Below are 17802 nucleotides of genomic sequence, written 5' to 3'. Positions count from 1 at the left end.
ATCAGGCAAAGAGACTTTGTTGGCCTCAGATCTGTGGATAATTGTTTCTCAGCAGCCATTTTTATTTCTTAATTTTGTTTTTCCTTCATTAGTCCTAAGTAGACTAAGTGGTATGTGATAACATACCGCTTGTGAAACATTTCTTGCTCTGTAACTATATAAATGCCTGTCCCTTATGGTCCAGGTTGGGTGTACACCTGCCCACACTCACACTGCCCCACAGCCGTGTGTGAGAGCCCCTGACGGCGTGAATTGAAAGGAGGGCCCGTGGAGAGAGGAGCTAGACCGATGAAACGGGGGTGCAACTCCATGACACACAGTGCAACTAGTTTCTAATTCAAATGAAAACTTTCCAGTGTAAAGGCTATGCATTATTCTGACTATGTCAGATTGCTGATAAAAATTCTACTTCCTCAGAATAAAGATGGTGAGAGGTGGGTAAAAGACTAACTTTTCGATGGTTAAAGTGAAGAAAAGGTCTGAGACTCTTACGTATTCTGTTTCTGATCTTCAGTGAAGTTTCATGGGATATTGTAATGTGAGAGTGCTCTACTTAAAGAAATCTAATAGCAAGCATAATGGCAAAAATTAAAAGTTCAAAGATGTAATAAATTACAAATAAATATTCTTAGAAACCAAAATTAGTGAATTAGGAAATAAACTTCACAAAATTAAGTATTGAGAACATATTTTTATCTATTATGTTGGGAAAGATTATTATAGTATACAAAGAATTTTCTGTATTGTAAGTTACAACCATTTTAAAGTACAAAATTAATAATGGCAATTAAAATTCAGAATGTTCTGGTTTTACACCCAGAAATTCTACTTCCAGAAATTAATTTTGAACAAATAGGAATTATAAGCCACGCCAAAACAATGGTGCCTTGAATATAACCAGAAGTACTACTGTCTGGAGTTTCTGGAACTGAACACTCAACTAATCAATACATAGAAATTGATAAAAAAAAATCTACCCCACTCCCCAAAATGGGAAGAGTAGTTTTCCTCCCCAAACTTCCCTTTGATTTTCAGTTTTCACCCAGCCCAGTCAGGCCTATGGATGGAATGGGCTGGGAACAAGCCCAGCTGCGATTCCGAGTGGGAATCAATGGGGGTCTTTGGCCCTGCTCTGGAGCCAGCATTGGCTGTGGAAGGCTGGACCTCTGCTTTCCTTCCCTTCCGGGTCTCTGGTCTTCCCCCTCAGAACTTCTCTGTTTCCTCCAAGGCTCCTAGGTGGTGACTCTTAGGTGGCTTTCGATGGTAAATCCTTGAACAGTTCCTCAGAGGCAGGCACTATGCCAGGGCTGGAGAACAGGGTACTCAAGAAGGCCTGGCTAGGGTGTGCCCTTTCCCCTCTCTGGGTCTCCGTTTCCTCTCCTGTAAAGCCAACCAAGGCAGGGGATGCGTAGGGACAAGGCAGGAGCTGGAGATGATGGGAGCCGAATGAGCTCTGGGGTTCTTCTTCCCTCAGAACCACTTGGCCTGCCTCAGCCTTGCAGACTTGACTGTCCCTACCACCATTCGAGCCTCCCTTTTCCGCTCCTCCCCACCGCCCCTGCTCCACAGTCACCCAGTCCATCAGGACTCCCAGAGTACATCTGCTCCCTAGGGTGCCCGAGACTGTCAATCTTTAGGGGACAGGACTGCTTCATTGGTCTCCCTCGGAGCAGCTGGTGGGTTTGAACCAGTGGCCCAGCCCACTTGTTAACCGGCTCTCCACCCCAGTTCCTGAGAAGGAAGCTTCCTCCATTCTCCCCACCCTCCTCAACACAGAAAGGGACCCTCTCCCCTCACCAGAAACGGAGAGATGCCCGTCTACGCCTTTGCTTGGGTCCAAACCAAACCTCTGGGGAAGCAGTTTGAATAATTGAAAGACAAAAGAAGATAAAAACCTATCTTTTATTTTGAATTACCCTATGTGGAGGCAGAGTACCTCGCGTGCATTATATCGATTAAGAGCCGCAACGACACTCTACGGTGGACGTGGGCACCCTTTTAGTGTACTGACCAGAAAACCGAGGATGCGCAAGAGCAAGCAAGTGGACTAGTCACCCAACCAGGACATGATGACCTGCAGACCACCCACGCTCCTAACCGCCTCCCCTTAGCTCTGCTCTCTGAGGGGGTGGGTGTCAAACGGCTCTCCAGTGACCTTGGGGAACCCTGAAGTCCTCTTACCGCTCGGGTTCCGAGCCCCTGCGTCCCGCCCACCTCAACCTCCGCAGGCTTTGCAGAGAGGCCTAGCGTCCGAAGCAAATAACTGGACTCGAAGCAAATAACTGGACAAGATCCCTGCACCCAACGCCCAGAGAAAGGCCGGCAAGTGCGACGTGAGGGTGCGCTGTGCCTAACTGGGTGGCGACTTGGACATAAGTGACCTGGGCCTGGGGGCAAAGGGCAGCCGCCTCGGCCGGGGCGGGGCGGGACGGAGCGGGGCGGGGCGGGGCGGGGCGGGGCGGGGCGGGGCGGGGCCGTGGAAGGGAGAGGTGGGCTCTTCCGGGAGGGGCGGAGCGAGGGCGGGGCGGTGCCGTGGAAGGGGCGGGACGGGACAGGGGCGGGGCCATAAAAGGGAGAGGTGGGCCCTTCCGGGGGCGGGGCGAGGCCGGGGGCGGGGCGGGGCCATGGAAAGGAGGGGCGTGTCCTTTCTAAAGGGGCGGGGCGAGGGCGGGGCGAGGGCGGGCGCGATTCGTCTGTCTCGGAGAAGCGGAAGGCGGGAGGAAAAGCAGAGGAGAAGGGAGGGACTTGGCAGCTCTCGGTCCGCTCCGCGCACCCACGCCTCGCTGTTCCGCTTCGTGCCCCCACCCGGGCATGCGCCCCCCGCGGCCCGGGCCCCTCCGAGCCCTCACCGCCCCCGGGAGCCTCCCCAGAGCCTGCTACTCAGAATGGGCGCCCTCGGCCCCACGCCGCCGCCACCTCCGCTATTGCTGCTTCTGCTAATGCTGGGTAAGTCCACCCCGGGCCCCAGCCCCACCAGGCAGGTGCCAGCCGCCCTCACCGCCTGCCTCCCCGGCGTTTCCCAGTCCCCGGAGCCCCCTTATGCAGGGGCGCCGCCAGCCTCCTAGGCTTGGAGTCCAGCTGCCCGCTGAGACAGTCCTGAGAGGAGGAAGGCCCCTGAGCGCCAGGCCGGGGCTAGGGTGGGGGTGGGAGGGCCTCAGGGCCATATCCAGGTTTGGGGGCATATACCCAGACCCTGAGGTGTACAGTGTAATTCCTCTGCCCCACACTCAGCCCAGGCTGGCCTTGGGTGCTCACCCTGCGTGGGCAGACACTGCCCGTCTTCATAATTGCCCCAGAGTTGGCTGGAAGCCCAAGGTCCAGTTCTGCCCATGATCTTTGAAGTTAAATCACCCCTAATTGCCCCCCTTTCCCCACAGTTCATTATCTGTGGTTGGGGTGCAGTTTCTTCTCCCACCCCCATCTCCACTCTGGGGTCCTGCTTTGCCTCTTCTCCCCGCTTCCAGATGACCCTTGGCTTTTCAAATACTGCCCGCTCCACCACACCTGTCACACCCCTTAGCTCCAGCTTCCTTGCCTAAAGAGAAGCGGCCCTGGGATCCCCCAGGACCCTGCCCTTGTACTATGGGGTGCTTGGAGGGGTGTCCTGGGCCACTCCTGCATGGCTGTGTGAGGGTGTGAAAGTGGATAGGCTTTGGCCTAGACCGGAGGACTTCCTGTAAGAGGTGGTCCCCAGAGGAATGTGGCATCCAGACAGGGGTCTTGTGGGGTGGCTTCAGAGCTGCCATAGTCAGGGCAGAGGCTGGCGGGCACCCTAGCTGCTGTGTTTCTAGACCAGAGCTGTAGACTGAGCACCGGCAGCAACCCTACCTGCTGCGCAGGTCCTTGTACCTGGGGGCTAGAATGAGTCTGCTCCTTGGGGCCGTGAAGGAGGATGTACACAGATGAAGGAGCTGTGGGACCGGGTTGCCTAGCGCCCGAACTGTTTTTCCCCAGTGGTCAGGACACAACAGAGGGCTGGGGTGGGGGTGGGGGCGGGGAGAAGCCTGCGGAGAGCACGTGAGCAGTTGCATGGATGCCGTCATTGCACGGGCGGCGGGCACAGTGAGGCCCCTTGCCCCAGTGACATCTCGAGGGTGCTGGGATCTGAATTTGAATCCAGATCAGGCCTCTTTGCCCTTCTTCCTTGCCTGTGGCTAAGGCAGTGGAGGGCTGGGCTCAGGTTGGGGAGAGATTTCCCAAGACAGTGGGGTGGTTTTCCCATGGGGATCTTTGAGAATCAGCAGTTGTGGAGCCAAGAAGGTGGGAGGGGGCCGTGCTGAACAGAGTCAGCCCTGAGGCAGTCCAGGGAAGGTGTCAGCGCTGTGCTGTCTCCCTGATGATGAAATGAGCCTGCGGCAGGGCCATCCTGAATCATACCCTTCCTGTCAGAGCTGACGTCCTTAGCTCTGCTCCAGTATGGAAACTGAGGCAGCCTGGGAGGAGGAGACCCAGGCCTCAGGTTGTGCAGCTAAGCTGGGGTGGGGGCAGGGCTGGAAACCCCAAATTCCCAACTCTGTCAGTGTTCTGACCAACTGACCACCCAGTGACTTAGGTTCAGGAAGAAGGGGCTTAGAGAGCCCAGCCCCTGTCTTCCGGGGAGCTGCTTTGGAGAACCAGAGAGCTGAGTTTGCCCACAGACACCTGGGCATTTTCCTCTAGTCCCTGCAGAAAAGCCGTGGGTATCCCCACCCTCCCACCCCGCAGGGAAGCTGGCAGTGACACTGGTTGGGTCAGCCAGTGGGTTTTCCCACTTCCTCCTTGGCTTTGCCCTCTGCAGAGGCGTGTGGGAGCCTAAGAGACTAGATATCTGCCTTCCCTTTCACATCTGTACAATGGGGAGAGGGCGCTGACCCAGCCTTCCTTCCATTCTGGGGTTCTTAACTAGAAGCACGGAGGGAAAGAAGCAGCTCAGCCCACAAGCCCTCAGGAGTATCTATCTTAGTGCTGGCGAGGGGGTGGGGGTGGGGATGAAGAGGGTTTGGCCTCTGAGGAGAAAGGGCTGGGAATGGGCAGCTGGGATTTCTGAGTCAGCCCTAGGAAAGGGAGCCGAATGTAAATGAAGACACCAAATGCAAATGAGAGCTTTTGTTAGGAGGGTGGGGCGTTATGCTGCAGCTGAGCTAGGGGGAAAGATTGGCAGGCATTGGGGCAGAGATCCTTTGCCCCCCAGGGCCCTTACAGAGCCTGGTTCTTGCCCTAGGAGCCCAGCTGCCTTGGTAGCATGTGGGTGGAGAAGCAGTGAGCTCATGGCACAGCTGGACGGGTGAGGGCATTGTGTGGGGAGGAGGACTGACTGGATTTGTGCCCTGGCCAACTCAGGCCCCTGGCTCTATTGTCACCCCTGGTCCAGGTGACACAGCTGGGTCAGCCTGCCCTTCTGAACAAGAGTCTGCTAGCTCCTCTCCAACAAAGAAGGGGGCCATCTGGTGCCAGAATCTTCCAGCTAGGAGGCTCCCCTGGTCAAGCCAGGCCCTGAGGGTAGAGTGGCCGAGGGTGGGGTTCAGGCAGCATGGGTACTGCTGGAAGAGAGGATGGGGACATTGGGAACTGGATGTGTACCTTTTGACCCAGGGCACTTTCCTTCTGGTCTCGAGTTCTGAGGCAAACCCGGCCTGCCCCACCCCTGGGAGACCCTGGTCTCTTGCCCTCCCAGCATCCTTCCCTGTTTGCAGGGCAAAGCCCAAGCTGTCTGTTGCCACCTTCCCCGGGCTCCTCTTCTTCTCATGAGCAGCTGCAGGTGGTGCTGGTGGTAGTGGGGATGGCGTCCACCTCTCTGCTTGCCTCTCTCTGCAGGCGTCGGGTGCCATGCCCGGGAGGTGCTGGTCCCCGAGGGGCCTCTCTACCGAGTGACTGGCACAGCCGTCTCCATCTTCTGCAATGTCAGCGGCTATGAGGGCCCTGCCCAGCAGGACTTCGAGTGGTTCCTGTACAGGCCCGAGGCCCCAGAGGCCGCGCTGGGCATCGTCAGTACCAAGGATGCCCGCTTCTCCTATGCCGTCTTCGGGCCCCGTGTGGCTGCTGGGGAAGTGCAGGTGCAGCGCCTGCAGGGCGATGCTGTTGTGCTCAAGATTGCTCGCCTGCAGGCCCAGGACGCGGGCATTTATGAGTGCTACACCCCTTCCACGGATGCCCACTACCTGGGCAGCTACAGCGGCAAGGTGGAGCTGAGAGGTACAGGGTCCTGGGAGGGGCCTCAGCCGAGAGGTTGAGCGGGTTGCACCCAGTCAGTGGCTGGTCTGGAGTCAAACACTGCTGTTCTGTTGATAACAGGCCGTCTCCTGGGAGAAGGGCCCAGCAGCCTCCCGGTGCCCTAAGGGAGCAGCATGGGATGGCCGGAAGGGCTGAACTCTCCTGGGGACCCCCGGGTCCAGAGCAGGGGGCTGGGGCCGGGTAGGAGGAAGCAGGCTAGGTGACAGTCTAAGGTTGCTTTGTCCACCGAGAAGAAAAGCAGGACTTCTCAGTGCACAGCCATCCACAGAAGGGCGGCGGGCACGGGGCGGGCTCACATTATGCACAAAATAGTAGCAGATTCTACAGGATTCGATTCCAGTAGGGTTTATTGAGCGCCTGAGGTGGCTGCCCCTGGCACCCCCTGGGTAACCAGAAACACAGCACACAGCCTGTGTCCTCCAGGAGCTGAGGAGTGTATTGAGGGCGGGTAGCTTGAGCCAGAGAAAGTGGATCCAGGGACCCCAGCTCTCCCTGACGGCAGCCTTTCCCTCCAGTTCTTCCCGATCTGCTCCAAGTGTCTGCTGCCCCGCCTGGGCCCCGAGGACGCCAGGCCCCCACCTCACCCGCCCGCCTGACTGTGCATGAGGGACAGGAACTGGCCCTGGGCTGCCTGGCACGGACGAGCACCCAGAAGCACACACACCTGGCGGTGTCCTTTGGCCGGGTGGTGCCTGAGGAACCCGTGGGGCGAGCGACCCTGCAGGAGGTGGTGGGGCTCCGGCCAGATATGGCCGTGGAGGCCGGGACCCCCTATGCTGAGCGTCTGGCTGCAGGGGAGGTCCGGCTGGGCAAGGAGGGGGCTGACCGGTACCACATGGTGGTGGGGGGTGCCCAGGCAGGGGACTCGGGCACCTACCACTGCACAGCTGCCGAGTGGATTCAGGATCCTGATGGTAGTTGGGCCCAGATTGGGGAGAAGAGGGCTATCCTGGCCCATGTGGACGTGCAGACGCTGTGTGAGTACCTGCCTGCCCCTGGTGGGACCTGGGAGGGAGAGTGCATCTTGGGGGGGTGCCTTGGCCAGTGGGCATGGGGCTCCTGGGCTGACCCTGGGAGCCATCATCCCTAGCTATTCTCGCTTTCTTCTCTGCCCACAATGGGGTTACGTCCCTCAGAATGTGGAAGGAAACAGAGTGGGGTTCAGGTCCCCGGCTGGGAAGATGGTTGCTTCTTCTGGGCGCTAGGGGTCCCAGTGAGAGTCAAGTGGGGGATGCCTCTGGGGTGCGGTAGGTGGGGCTGCCTGGGTGATCCCTCCAGCCTTTGTGACACCCCTCCTCTCCCGTGTTTCAGCCAGCCAGCTGGCGGTGGCAGTGGGGCCTGGGGAGCGTCGCGTTGGCCCCGGGGAGTCCTTGGAACTGCTGTGCAACGTGTCGGGGGCCCTGCCCCCACCAGGCAGCCATGCCACCTACTCTGTGGGCTGGGAGATGGCGCCTGCTGGGGCCCCTGGGCCTGGCCGCCTGGTGGCCCAGCTGGACACGGAGGGGGTAGGCAGCCTGGGCCCCGGCTACGAGGGTCGGCACATTGCCATGGAGAAGGTGGCATCCAGGACCTACCGGCTGCGGCTGGAGGCCGCCAGGCCTGGGGATGCCGGCACCTACCGCTGCCTCGCCAAAGCCTACGTCCGAGGCTCGGGAGCCCGCCTTCGGGAAGCAGCCAGCGCCCGCTCGCGGCCCCTCCCTGTGCACGTGCGGGAGGAAGGTGAGAGGGTGGGGCCCTTCGCAGGGTTTGGGCTTGTAGAAGCTGCTTCCTTACACCTCCCGTCCCTCTCTCTGCCCTCCTTTCTCCTGTCAGCCACTTCTCTCCTACAGTGTCCCACTCTGCTTCCCAGACACCCTGAGCTCCCTGGGGCACTGAATGGGCAGCCTTTCTAGCTCCATGACCCCTGACCTTTCAGCTCTGACCCCATGGCCTCTGTCCTGCAGGTGTGGTGCTGGAAGCGGTGGCATGGCTCGCAAGCGGCACTGTGTACCGGGGGGAGACCGCGTCCCTGCTCTGCAACATTTCTGTGCGGGGTGGGCCCCCGGGGCTGCGGCTGGCCACCAGCTGGTGGGTGGAGAGACCCGAGGAGGGGGAGTTGGGCACTGCCACTGCCAAGCTGGTGGGGGGCATGGGCCAGGATGGTGTGGCGGAGCTGGGGGTCCGGCCTGGAGGCCGCCCTGTCAGCGTGGAGCTGGTGGGGCCCCGATGCCATCGGCTACGACTGCACAGCTTGGGACCCCAGGATGAAGGCCTGTACCACTGCGCCCCCAGCGCCTGGGTGCAGCATGCTGACCTCAGCTGGTACCAGGCGGGCAGTGCCCGCTCGGGTTCTGTCACAGTCTACCCCTACACGCATGGTGAGTGCCTGGCCGGGGCTGCCCTCCCCCCCACTCTGCCTTCCTCCTGAGCCCATGCCCCATGTCTTTCCCTCTCCATCTGGAGTGCCCCTGCTACAGTGCTCCTTGTCTCCTGCGGGCTGACGGGCTGAGAGGGGGCGGGGTGGGCCGAGTGGCTGTCTGGAGTGGGGAAGAGGGTGGGTGGAGGTCTGGGGAATATGGGGAGGCAAGGGGAGCAGTGGGACTCCAGCTCAACAGAACCATCCTTTGTCACCCAGCCCTAGACACCCTACTTGTGCCCTTGCTGGTGGGCACAGGGGTGGCTCTCGTCACCGGGGCCACAGTCCTTGGTGCCATCACCTGCTGCTTCATGAAGAGGCTGCGCAAACGGTGATCCTTCCACCCCCAGGTGAGGTAGCCGGCCAGACCCCCCAGCCTGCCTTCCTCTGGCCAGCTCTCAACTCTCCCCACTCCCCCTGCCTTGCTGCCCTCCTGGGGTCCTGTTAGCCAATTGGATGAGAGCCAGGAGGGGTCTCCGACTGGGCTCACTCTGCCCCTCTCCTGCCCGCCCCCAGTTCTTTCAGGTGCCCTGTCTTCCAGCCCAGCTCCCAGCACTCCTCTGGTTGCCTGGATACCCTTTCCCTCCGCCCCGGCCCTTCCTTTAATTTATTTGACCTGCTCCCACCAGAGTGGGGGACGTGGACCCCACCCCCTATCCCCCACTCCTGCCCTCCCAAGTGGAGACCTCCCAACCTCCTTCCTCTTCATCTCACACCCACCCCCTAGGGAGGCCATCCCCGATCTGAGAGTTCCTTTTTCTAAACTGTGAATAAACTGGTTTTGTACAATCCGGACTGCCTGTGTCTTCCCTGCCTGGAGGCAGCAAAGGGCCAGACAGGGTGTGACAGGGCTGACAGCCTATTCCGGATGACCCAGGCCTCTCCCACCACAAACACCATCTGGCCTCTTTGGGCCCTGCCACCCACGCCAGGAGGGAGCACCTGGGTCCCATCTGCTACATGAGCTGTCAGCGCCTAGCCTATTCCTGATCAGACACCTACTGGGGAGGGGTGCACAGAAAGAGACTCTGAGTTCCAGCTGAGCTCACCCCCTCCCTCCCCGCCATCTCCTAGGTTATGGGGCAGGGACTTCCAGGGACAAACCGAGTTCTGAGTTTCTAGACTCATCACGAGCTTAGTCTGATGAGTCTGGGCCTGACTCCGCCCACCAGAGCCTGGGGCCTCAGCCTCTTTCCCCGTGACCTTAATTATCCTGTCTGACAGCAGAGACAGGGAGCCCGGAACACAGCTGCCTGGATAGCAGGGGCAGCAGCCTGGGGCAGGTCTGTGTGTGCCGCCAGCCTGAGCTTCACCCCTCCAGCGCCCCAAGGGCTTCCAGGATTTGCCTTTGCTGGAGGATGCTCAGGATCCTGAAAGCTTAGCTAACAAGAGGCACCCGTTCTACCTGTGTTTCCTTTTTAAACATTTATTGAGCAACACTCGTTTGCTGCTAGTTAGTTCTACAGATCCCGGAGAGGTGATCTGACTAGCGCAGCGTCACAGAGCTAGTTAGTGATGGCGGCAGGCCTGGAGCCGGGCTTCTGGTTCCATGCTCGGAGCCTGGCAGTGGTGAGAGGCGTGGTGGGCTCTCAGTGACTTCCAGGCGGCAAGCAGGCCCTGTTCTGGTTCTGCCTGTCCATCGGCTGAACTCCAGTGTAAGGGCGCATGTGCAGAGACTCAGTGACCCACTCTGGTTGTCCAGACTCCAGCCGTTTCGCCAAATTAAAAATAAATGACTTCCACACCACCATCCCTTAACATTTGTTTTTGGGGAACTCCCAGTGCCAGGTTCAGGGACTTCATCCTTTGACGTGGGGCGACCAGGAGTCAAGCAGAGTCGTTCGGGCTGAGACTGGAGGAATGGGTCTGGGGTCTGGGTCCCCTCTGTGTGGGACGAACTCCTGTGACTCCCTGTCCTGCTTGTGGAGGCGCGGTGCCTTGCTGGGCCCTCCGCTAACTAGCCGGGAAAGAGCAGCCCGGGAGCTTTCCCACCAGGGCTCAGACATTGATTTTTTTATTAAAAGGCAGGAGCGGGGAGGGCATAGCCAGGGGCTGGAGAAGAGGGGAGGGTTCTGCTGGGTCGGTGCTGCTAAGGGCTAGGTCCCCTTGGAGTGCCGACACTTTTCTCCTTAAGCCCCCTCTCCACCTGCCTGTTGTCTTCCCTCCCCACCCCTGGGTGCCACCCCTCTTGACTGTGGTGGGAGCAGAAAGGAGCTGGGGGTGGCATGGGAATATAAGTCTCCAGGGGCCCCAGTCACAGCTGGGCTGGGAGCAGATCCCAGCCACATCCGGGTGTTTGAACCCCTTTCTCACCCTCTCTTCCCCACTGACTTGCACCTTCCCCCCAACACACACACACACACACATACACACACACACACAGTCAGTGGAGAAAGGACCCCATCTCACTGATGCCCTGCCTACTCTAGCTTCCTAACACCTCCCCACAGGTCACAGGTCGCTTCCCCTCCCTCCTTGCTGTCTTGCCTACTCAGTTTCCCAAACAAGGGCATGGCCCCGTTACCACAGAGATGTGTGAGCTTCTGAGCAGAGTCCAATTGCAGCTGGGCTTTGGCATCATGCTGCTCCCCACCCTCCCCACCGTCCTCAGCTGCTTGTGCACCCCACTACCTAATGGGGCTGCCATGCTTTGCTTAGAGCCTTGATTCTCAGGGCCACGTTCCCAGACCAGACCAGCAACACCTGCATCACCAGGCCTTGCTTGGCCCTCAGCTCTCTGGCCTTCTATGTGCACGGCACCCACTAGCTGACCTATGGCTTGGTGGCTGTGGGCACATTTCTGCTCTTCCCACATAGAATGGCCACACCAAATAGTGCCTGGGCCAGTGCTGGGCCCACTGGCGGCCTAATCACTAGCCTGAGTGACTTCTCCATCCAAATGCCCCGGGAAAAATCTGTTTCCCCACAGGCCACCTGTGGCCCAGCTCCAGCCACATCATCTTCCAGCTCTCTCCTCCCCACCTTTCACTCCTCCCACTTCTGCCTTGGTCGCTTTGAACTCTTGCTGCATTCCCTGCTCTGGCGCCCTCCTCCGCTTGCTCCCCTGCACAAACGGACCTTGGTCACACCCTCCTCATCTGTATCCAGCTTTCTCCTCTGGTTAACCTGGGGCTATGGTGTCCAGCAGGGGGTGAACCATTCTCAGGGAAGCAGGCCCAGGAGATGCATAAGACTGAAATCCAGCCCAGGCTCTGCTCACCCAGCCATGCCCCCCAGTTTGGGACAGCTTCTGTGTGTGGGGGTGCCTTTGGGGATTTGCATAAAGGCTCGCTAGGGGTTAGCGGCAGTCCTGAGTGCAGTCCAGTCACCTGCCTTTGTATGCCACCCCCTTCCCGTCCAGCCACCTTCTGTCTGTCTGTCCAGTTACACGCACATGTTCACCCATTCTAGCCCTCCACTTGCAATCACCACCCCCCTTCCCTCTACATTGACTGCCAGGTTCACAATCGGAGAGCCTTTCCCGAGGGACCTTGCCTGCCTCCTCCTCCTCCATTTCCCCAGGTACCTGTGTCCCGGCCTCATCTGCTGCTGGGGACTACAGGAAGCTGCTCACATCTTGGACTCACTCTCGGGGGGTGGCAGGCAGCCGTTTTGCTCCTTGTCAGCCCCTGCACCCCCCCCACCCGACCCCTCTCCCGAGCCACCCTCCTCCTCCACCTTCTCATCCAGCCGGCTGGGGATGGACCAGTAGAGATGGGCGTCCAGGCGGGCTGCGGCCTCCGCCAGCTCCCGGGCGCTACATGAGGGCGTGGGCACCTCAAAGGTCTGGTGGAAGCTGGCATAGTCCACCTCATAGAAGCCATCCTCCAGGGTCAGCACTGATGTGAAGCGGTGGCCCCATAGCACCTCGTCCACCAAGTAGGAGCTCCGAGCTTGGCACGTCATTCCTGGGGGCAGGAACAGGGTCAAGGGGGCCCCACTCTACAACCCTTCCTGCCCTCCCTTTCCCAAGGGTCCCACCCTTAGCCCAGCACTTTCATGCGACTTGCCAGCCCCTCTTTCTGCCCAGCTTCTTCTCCTCCATTTGCCCCAACTCCTTTTCAGTTCCAGCCCACACTGCCCACGTCTCTTCACTAGTGATGCCAGGGATCTGGCCATTTGCTACTGTACACATAGAACTTTAACCTTGAAATTGCCCTTAGGCACCATCTAACCCAACTTCTCACTCCAGCAGGGCTCCCCGCTGGACCATTCCCAACTGTAGGCATCTAGCTCCTGCTCCATCCCTCCCCCCCAGGATTAAGGGACCCACTCTGTGTGACTGCTAGAGTAGTTGTATTGCTTTTCTTGACACAGAACTAGAATCTGATTTCTGGGGTTCCCACCCATTGGTTCCACCCCTGGCCCTAAGATCCCCATCAAGGCTCTGAAAGAAGAATCCTTGGCCCCCTCATGTCTTTCCTTCATCAGGCTGTGCGTGTCCCTGGTTCCATCCCCCCTTCTTCATGATTTCTAAAATGTCTCCAAAAGCTTTTTGGCTTGTAAACCAGACGGAGCCCAGGAGGACCACTTTCAGGACTTGGGGGTGTAATAAGCTCTCCCCCTGCGGCCTGATCCATGCATACGAGGGGGCCCACCACTGCCTCCTGGCCGTGATGCTTTAGTTCAATAAGGCCCCAGATGACATTACATAACCGTTGTTGGAAGCGGCCTCGCACTGCTACATCAAGCCTCTGGCCAACTCAAACCCCCCATGCGTTGTCACCAGAGCTCTCTCCATGCTGTGCTTACATAAGTGTTTTTGCTAAAGCCTAAATGTAGAGTTTTATATTTATTCCTTAAATGTCACCGTGTTGGGATTGGGCTCATTATGCTTGCCTTTGAACAACATCTTGAATCCTGACTCGCTCACCCCAAATACTAACCGTCCTTTCCAGCCTGTCTTGCTGGGAAAAATCAGACACGCTCCCTCCCCACCCGCCCCACCCCCAAGTTCTCTACACTTCCTGGCACACCCACAGGACAGGGCAGTCTCCTCCTTTCCCTGGGTCTCTCTCCCCTCCGCCCATATGCACCTCTGAACATGGGGTGGGGGTGGGGGCCAGAGAGTGAACATTATCTAACCAGAGCCTGGCTCTCATCTCCCTGCCCTGGGACATCTTGGGGACATTGGTATTCTTTGTTCCTGTGGTGGAGGCTGGAATGGGAACCTTCCAGTGGGGGTTGGGGGTAAGAAACGATGAGAAAGGAAAGAAGCAAGGGACGCTGGGGAGGCAGGAGCTGGGGATCCAACTAGAAGAGGGGTCTGCACAGGAGTGCCCCTATAAGGAGGGGTTAGCGTGGGGTAGTGGCTAAAAAGATGTGGCAACTGGTGAGATATAGGGAAAGGAGCGCTTGGGGGAGGGGAAAGAGCTGGGCAGATCCTGGGGGCATGGTGTCACAAAGGGGGACAAGGAGGCCCACTGAGGTCAAGCAGATGCTCAGTTTGCTGGCCAGCAGGGTAGGGTTTGAAGGTAGTGGCTTCTCTCAGAGGCCAGCAGGGGGCAACAGAAACTCAGCGGTGGCAAGAAACTGTAGCGTCCTCTAGTGGGCCTGTGGTTCTCCGTCTGAAGTCAGTCTTTTTCCACCTCACACAGCCACATCTCAAATCCCCTGAAATCCCATGTGCTGTCTCCTTGGACTGTAGGCGCTTTGGTGGTGGAGTGGCCACGTGTTGGGCTGCTAACTGCAATGCCAGTAGTTTAAAGCCAGTTCAGCAGGATAAAGATGAGGCTTTCTACACCTGTAAGGAGTTAATCTTGGAAACTCACAAGGGTCTGTTCTACCTTGTCCTATAGGGTCACTTAGAGTTGACAAAGACTCGATGGCATTGAGCTTGGCTTCTTGGTCCCTGGATTGGTATTTTCCTATCTGCTTCTAAGCCCTTCACTATGTAGGTCTGAATTGGATGTGTTGCCCTCACAAGGGAAGTTGCCAGCGTCTTCCAGGAAGGGTCTAAAAAATGCTAAGACCATTTACTTCTCTTGATAATGGAAGCTTAGATGGACCGTGAAGCTGAGACAGAAATGGATTATCAACTTCTCCCCAAGATCCAGTCTGGAAATACTTAGGCCATGGAAGAGCCTCACCACCCAACACCAGTACTGTAAGACCTCCAGGAAACCCCTACGCCTAACCCCTCCTTCGGGCTGGGACCGCTAAACTGAGGCCAGGCTGCCTGAGTCCAGTCCAGTGCAGGGCTGCCTGCCACTTCATTTGCTATGACCGTGGACAATTTACCAAGCCTTTCCGTGGGGGCAGTCTCCTGCCTGACAGACGAGCACAGCATTGGGTTGTTTTAGGAGGACGTGAACTCGTGGGCATAAAGCATTTTGCTAGGTCAAGGAGAGGGTCCGCAAAGGAGAGGAAGCCCCTCAGTTGGATGGACTGACCCAGTGGCTGCTGCAGTGGGCGCCAACACAGGGGAGCTGATGAGGGCAATGCGCTGTCCTACTGCCCGCAGGTTCCCCCTGAGTCATAAATGACTGCAGGGCATCTAAGACCAACAGACAGCTCTTTAGACCTGTGCACGGCGTGGAACAATCCAGGTCCCTTCAAGGTCAGGTTCTAACTCCTGGTGACAGGAGCAGATCTTTCTCCCAGGTGCCAACCTTTAGGGTAGCAGTGGAAGGGTTTAAGCATTGTGGCACCAAGGCCCATCTGTACTATTCCTCTTCCTTATTTTAAGTGACACCTCTTCGCCTAGGGTCCCCGAACCCTGCCCCCTGTCATCCAGTCGATTCAGGCTCATCACCATCCTGTTGGGCAGAGAACTAACCCAAGGTGTCCAAGACCGCCAACCTGTACGGGAGCAGACAGCCTCATCTTTCTCTCACCCAGCGGGGGTGGCTTGGCCACGTTGGGCTGATGTCAGCTAGTAGTACAAAGCGTGGTCCACTGAGTCACCAGGACTCCTCTGGGGACGGAGTCAGGGCCGTTTGGAGGCGTTCCTCCAAGGTGTCCTTCGGTTCTCAGCTGGGTCTTTTCTGTTTACAACCTCCTTTCTGGTCCCCCACTTCACCCCAACCTCGAATCTTGTTCCAGGCCTCTCTCCCCCACCCCAATCCACCCCCGCAGCCTGTGCCCATCTCTGCCTGCCCTGCCTGCCTTCCTGGGCCTGTTCCCTTGCTGTGCGCGCCGCCCCCCCCACCCACCCCCCCGGCCAGGTCCAGCCCATCCCCCCCCCCGGGCCTGCGCGCACCCGTGGCCTCCACCATGCCCTCCAGGATGACCACGATCTCGAAGTCGTCCCTCTCGAGGGCGCGGCGCGACGCCTCCCAGAAGGGGCTGGCGGCGTCGATCTCGTGGCTGATGACCAGCGGCGAGACGAGGAAGAGGCGGTCGTCGCCCGTGTCGAAGCCCACGCTGAGGTCGGTCTGGTGCAGCGGGATGAACTCGCCCTCCAGCGTCTGGCGCGAGCGGATGAGCTTGGCACGGATGGAGGCCTCGACGATGTGCGAGGAGCGCAGGTCGCCCACGCGGAACATGAGGCAGAGGCGGCCGTCGCGCAGCGACACCACGGCGTGCGAGGAGAAGACGAGCGTGGCGGCGCGCTTGTTGGGCTGCGAGATCTTGACGAACATGCAGCCCACCATGAAGGCGTTCACCATGGAGCCCAGGATGGCTTGCAGCAGCAGCAGCACGATGCCCTCGGGGCACTGGTCGGTGATGACGCGGTGGCCGTAGCCGATGGTGGTCTCCGTCTCGATGGAGAAGAGGAAGGCGGCCACGAAGCCGTTGAGGTTGTTGACGCACGGCGTCCACGCCGTGTCCTCCAGGTGCTCCAGGTCACCGCGGCCGTAGGCGATCAGCCACCAGATGGCCCCGAAGAAGAGCCAGGTGAGCGCGTAGGCGAGCACGAAGAAGAGCAGGCTGAGGCGCCACTGCAGGTCCACGAGCGTGGTGAACAGGTCGGTCAGGTAGCGGTACGTCTCGCGCACGTTGCCCTGCTGCACGTTGCACCGCCCGTCCTTCTCCACGTAGCGCTGGCGCCCGCGGCGGCGCGGCGGCTCCTCGGGGCCCGGCGAGAAGGCGGCGTTCTCCTGCGCCATGGCGGCCGCGGCAAGCTGGGGGCCCGGGCGGCCGCCGCGGAGGCGACCCTGGAGGTGCTTAATAAAGGCGTGCCAGGTGAGTGAGGCCGCCCCCTCCCCGCGGCCAGCCTCGCCCGCCCGGGTCTCCGAGCCTCGACCTCCGCATCCGTAAAATGGGACCGGCGAATCCGACTGAACGCCCTCCTCCCTCGCCCCCCACCCCCCGCCGCCGCCTCCGCAGCAAGTTGGGTGGATCAAAGCGGGTAATGGATCGGAACTGGATCGCACCGGGAAACTCCCATGATTCTTTGCAGGAGAAGGAGGTCCCAGAGGTCTGGGATCCACCATCCCTAAAAGGCCCAGACCAGTCCGGGACAGTCTCCCCAAGTCCTTTGTCTGTGGGCTCCCTGGGGACCGACGTCTAATCTCTCCCCTCCGGTGCATGGAGCGCTCCCTGCCCTGGCTGGGGTCTGCGTGCAGCCCCCTGATCCTTGCTGTCTGCTAGTCTGCCTCCGCTCTCTGAAGGTTCCCCCCAAGATTAATACGCTGATTCCCTTTCCCAGTCTTCACTCACTCCACGCCTCTTCCCTCCGCCTTCCTCCTCACCGCAGATTTACAAAGGAGCAGAACTGGAAGTTGTGGAAAGTGTGTGGGCTTTCCCACATTAAGAAGTTCCCCCTGTGGTTCTGGTGTCAGCCCCACCTCCCGGGGGTTCTACCTCCCTGGCCACAACCTCGGCTTGAGAACTTGGGAACAGGCCACAGGAGGGACCCAGAACACAGGACCAGCCACTTGGGCAGGAGAGGAAGAAGCCCCCAGTTCAGCCAGAGCTGGGTATGCATCCCTCTAGTACCCTACTGTTAGTGAGCAGGATTAAATCGGACCCATGGAGCGAGGCGCTGAGCAAGCACACGCTGCTCCACCCCCTCAGGTTCTTGTGCGCCAGCCCTCCTCCCCACCTACTATCCTTACACTGCACCCTCCCACCCGCCATATGCCCCAAATCCCACATTTAAATCCAAGCCCGCCCGAATTTGCTTTACATTCGTTCCCCTGAGTATCTTTCTGAGTGGCAAGCTGCCCATAAAGCCCTTCCTTAGGCAAGGAGGAGGGTGGCTGGGAAGGGACTGGCAGTATGGGTCATGCCAAAAAGAGGCCTGGAATAAG

General features: G+C 59.0%; 2 protein-coding genes across 2 annotated transcripts; one reads left to right on the top strand and one right to left on the bottom strand.

The window, feature by feature from the left end:
* The first annotated feature begins 2693 nt into the window (after positions 1–2693).
* On the top strand, positions 2694–9393 carry IGSF8 (immunoglobulin superfamily member 8). Its single transcript, XM_075563653.1, has 7 exons — positions 2694–2946; positions 5794–6171; positions 6726–7187; positions 7522–7929; positions 8154–8567; positions 8825–8955; positions 9122–9393. The coding sequence occupies exons 1-6, from the start codon at positions 2886–2888 to the stop codon at positions 8938–8940; spliced, it is 1839 nt and encodes a 612-aa protein (XP_075419768.1). The 5' UTR covers positions 2694–2885; the 3' UTR covers positions 8941–8955; positions 9122–9393.
* A 2782-nt stretch (positions 9394–12175) lies between these two features.
* Positions 12176–16656, bottom strand: KCNJ9 (potassium inwardly rectifying channel subfamily J member 9). Its single transcript, XM_075540435.1, has 2 exons — positions 15807–16656; positions 12176–12513 (listed from the first exon to the last, which is right to left on the bottom strand). Exons 1-2 carry the CDS (start codon positions 16654–16656, stop codon positions 12176–12178), a joined length of 1188 nt encoding a protein of 395 aa, XP_075396550.1.
* Positions 16657–17802: the final 1146 nt, after the last annotated feature.

Source organism: Tenrec ecaudatus, chromosome 1, assembly GCF_050624435.1.
Source record: "Tenrec ecaudatus isolate mTenEca1 chromosome 1, mTenEca1.hap1, whole genome shotgun sequence".
NCBI classification, from domain to species: domain Eukaryota; kingdom Metazoa; phylum Chordata; class Mammalia; order Afrosoricida; family Tenrecidae; genus Tenrec; species Tenrec ecaudatus.
This window is presented reverse-complemented; position numbering and strand designations above follow the sequence as displayed.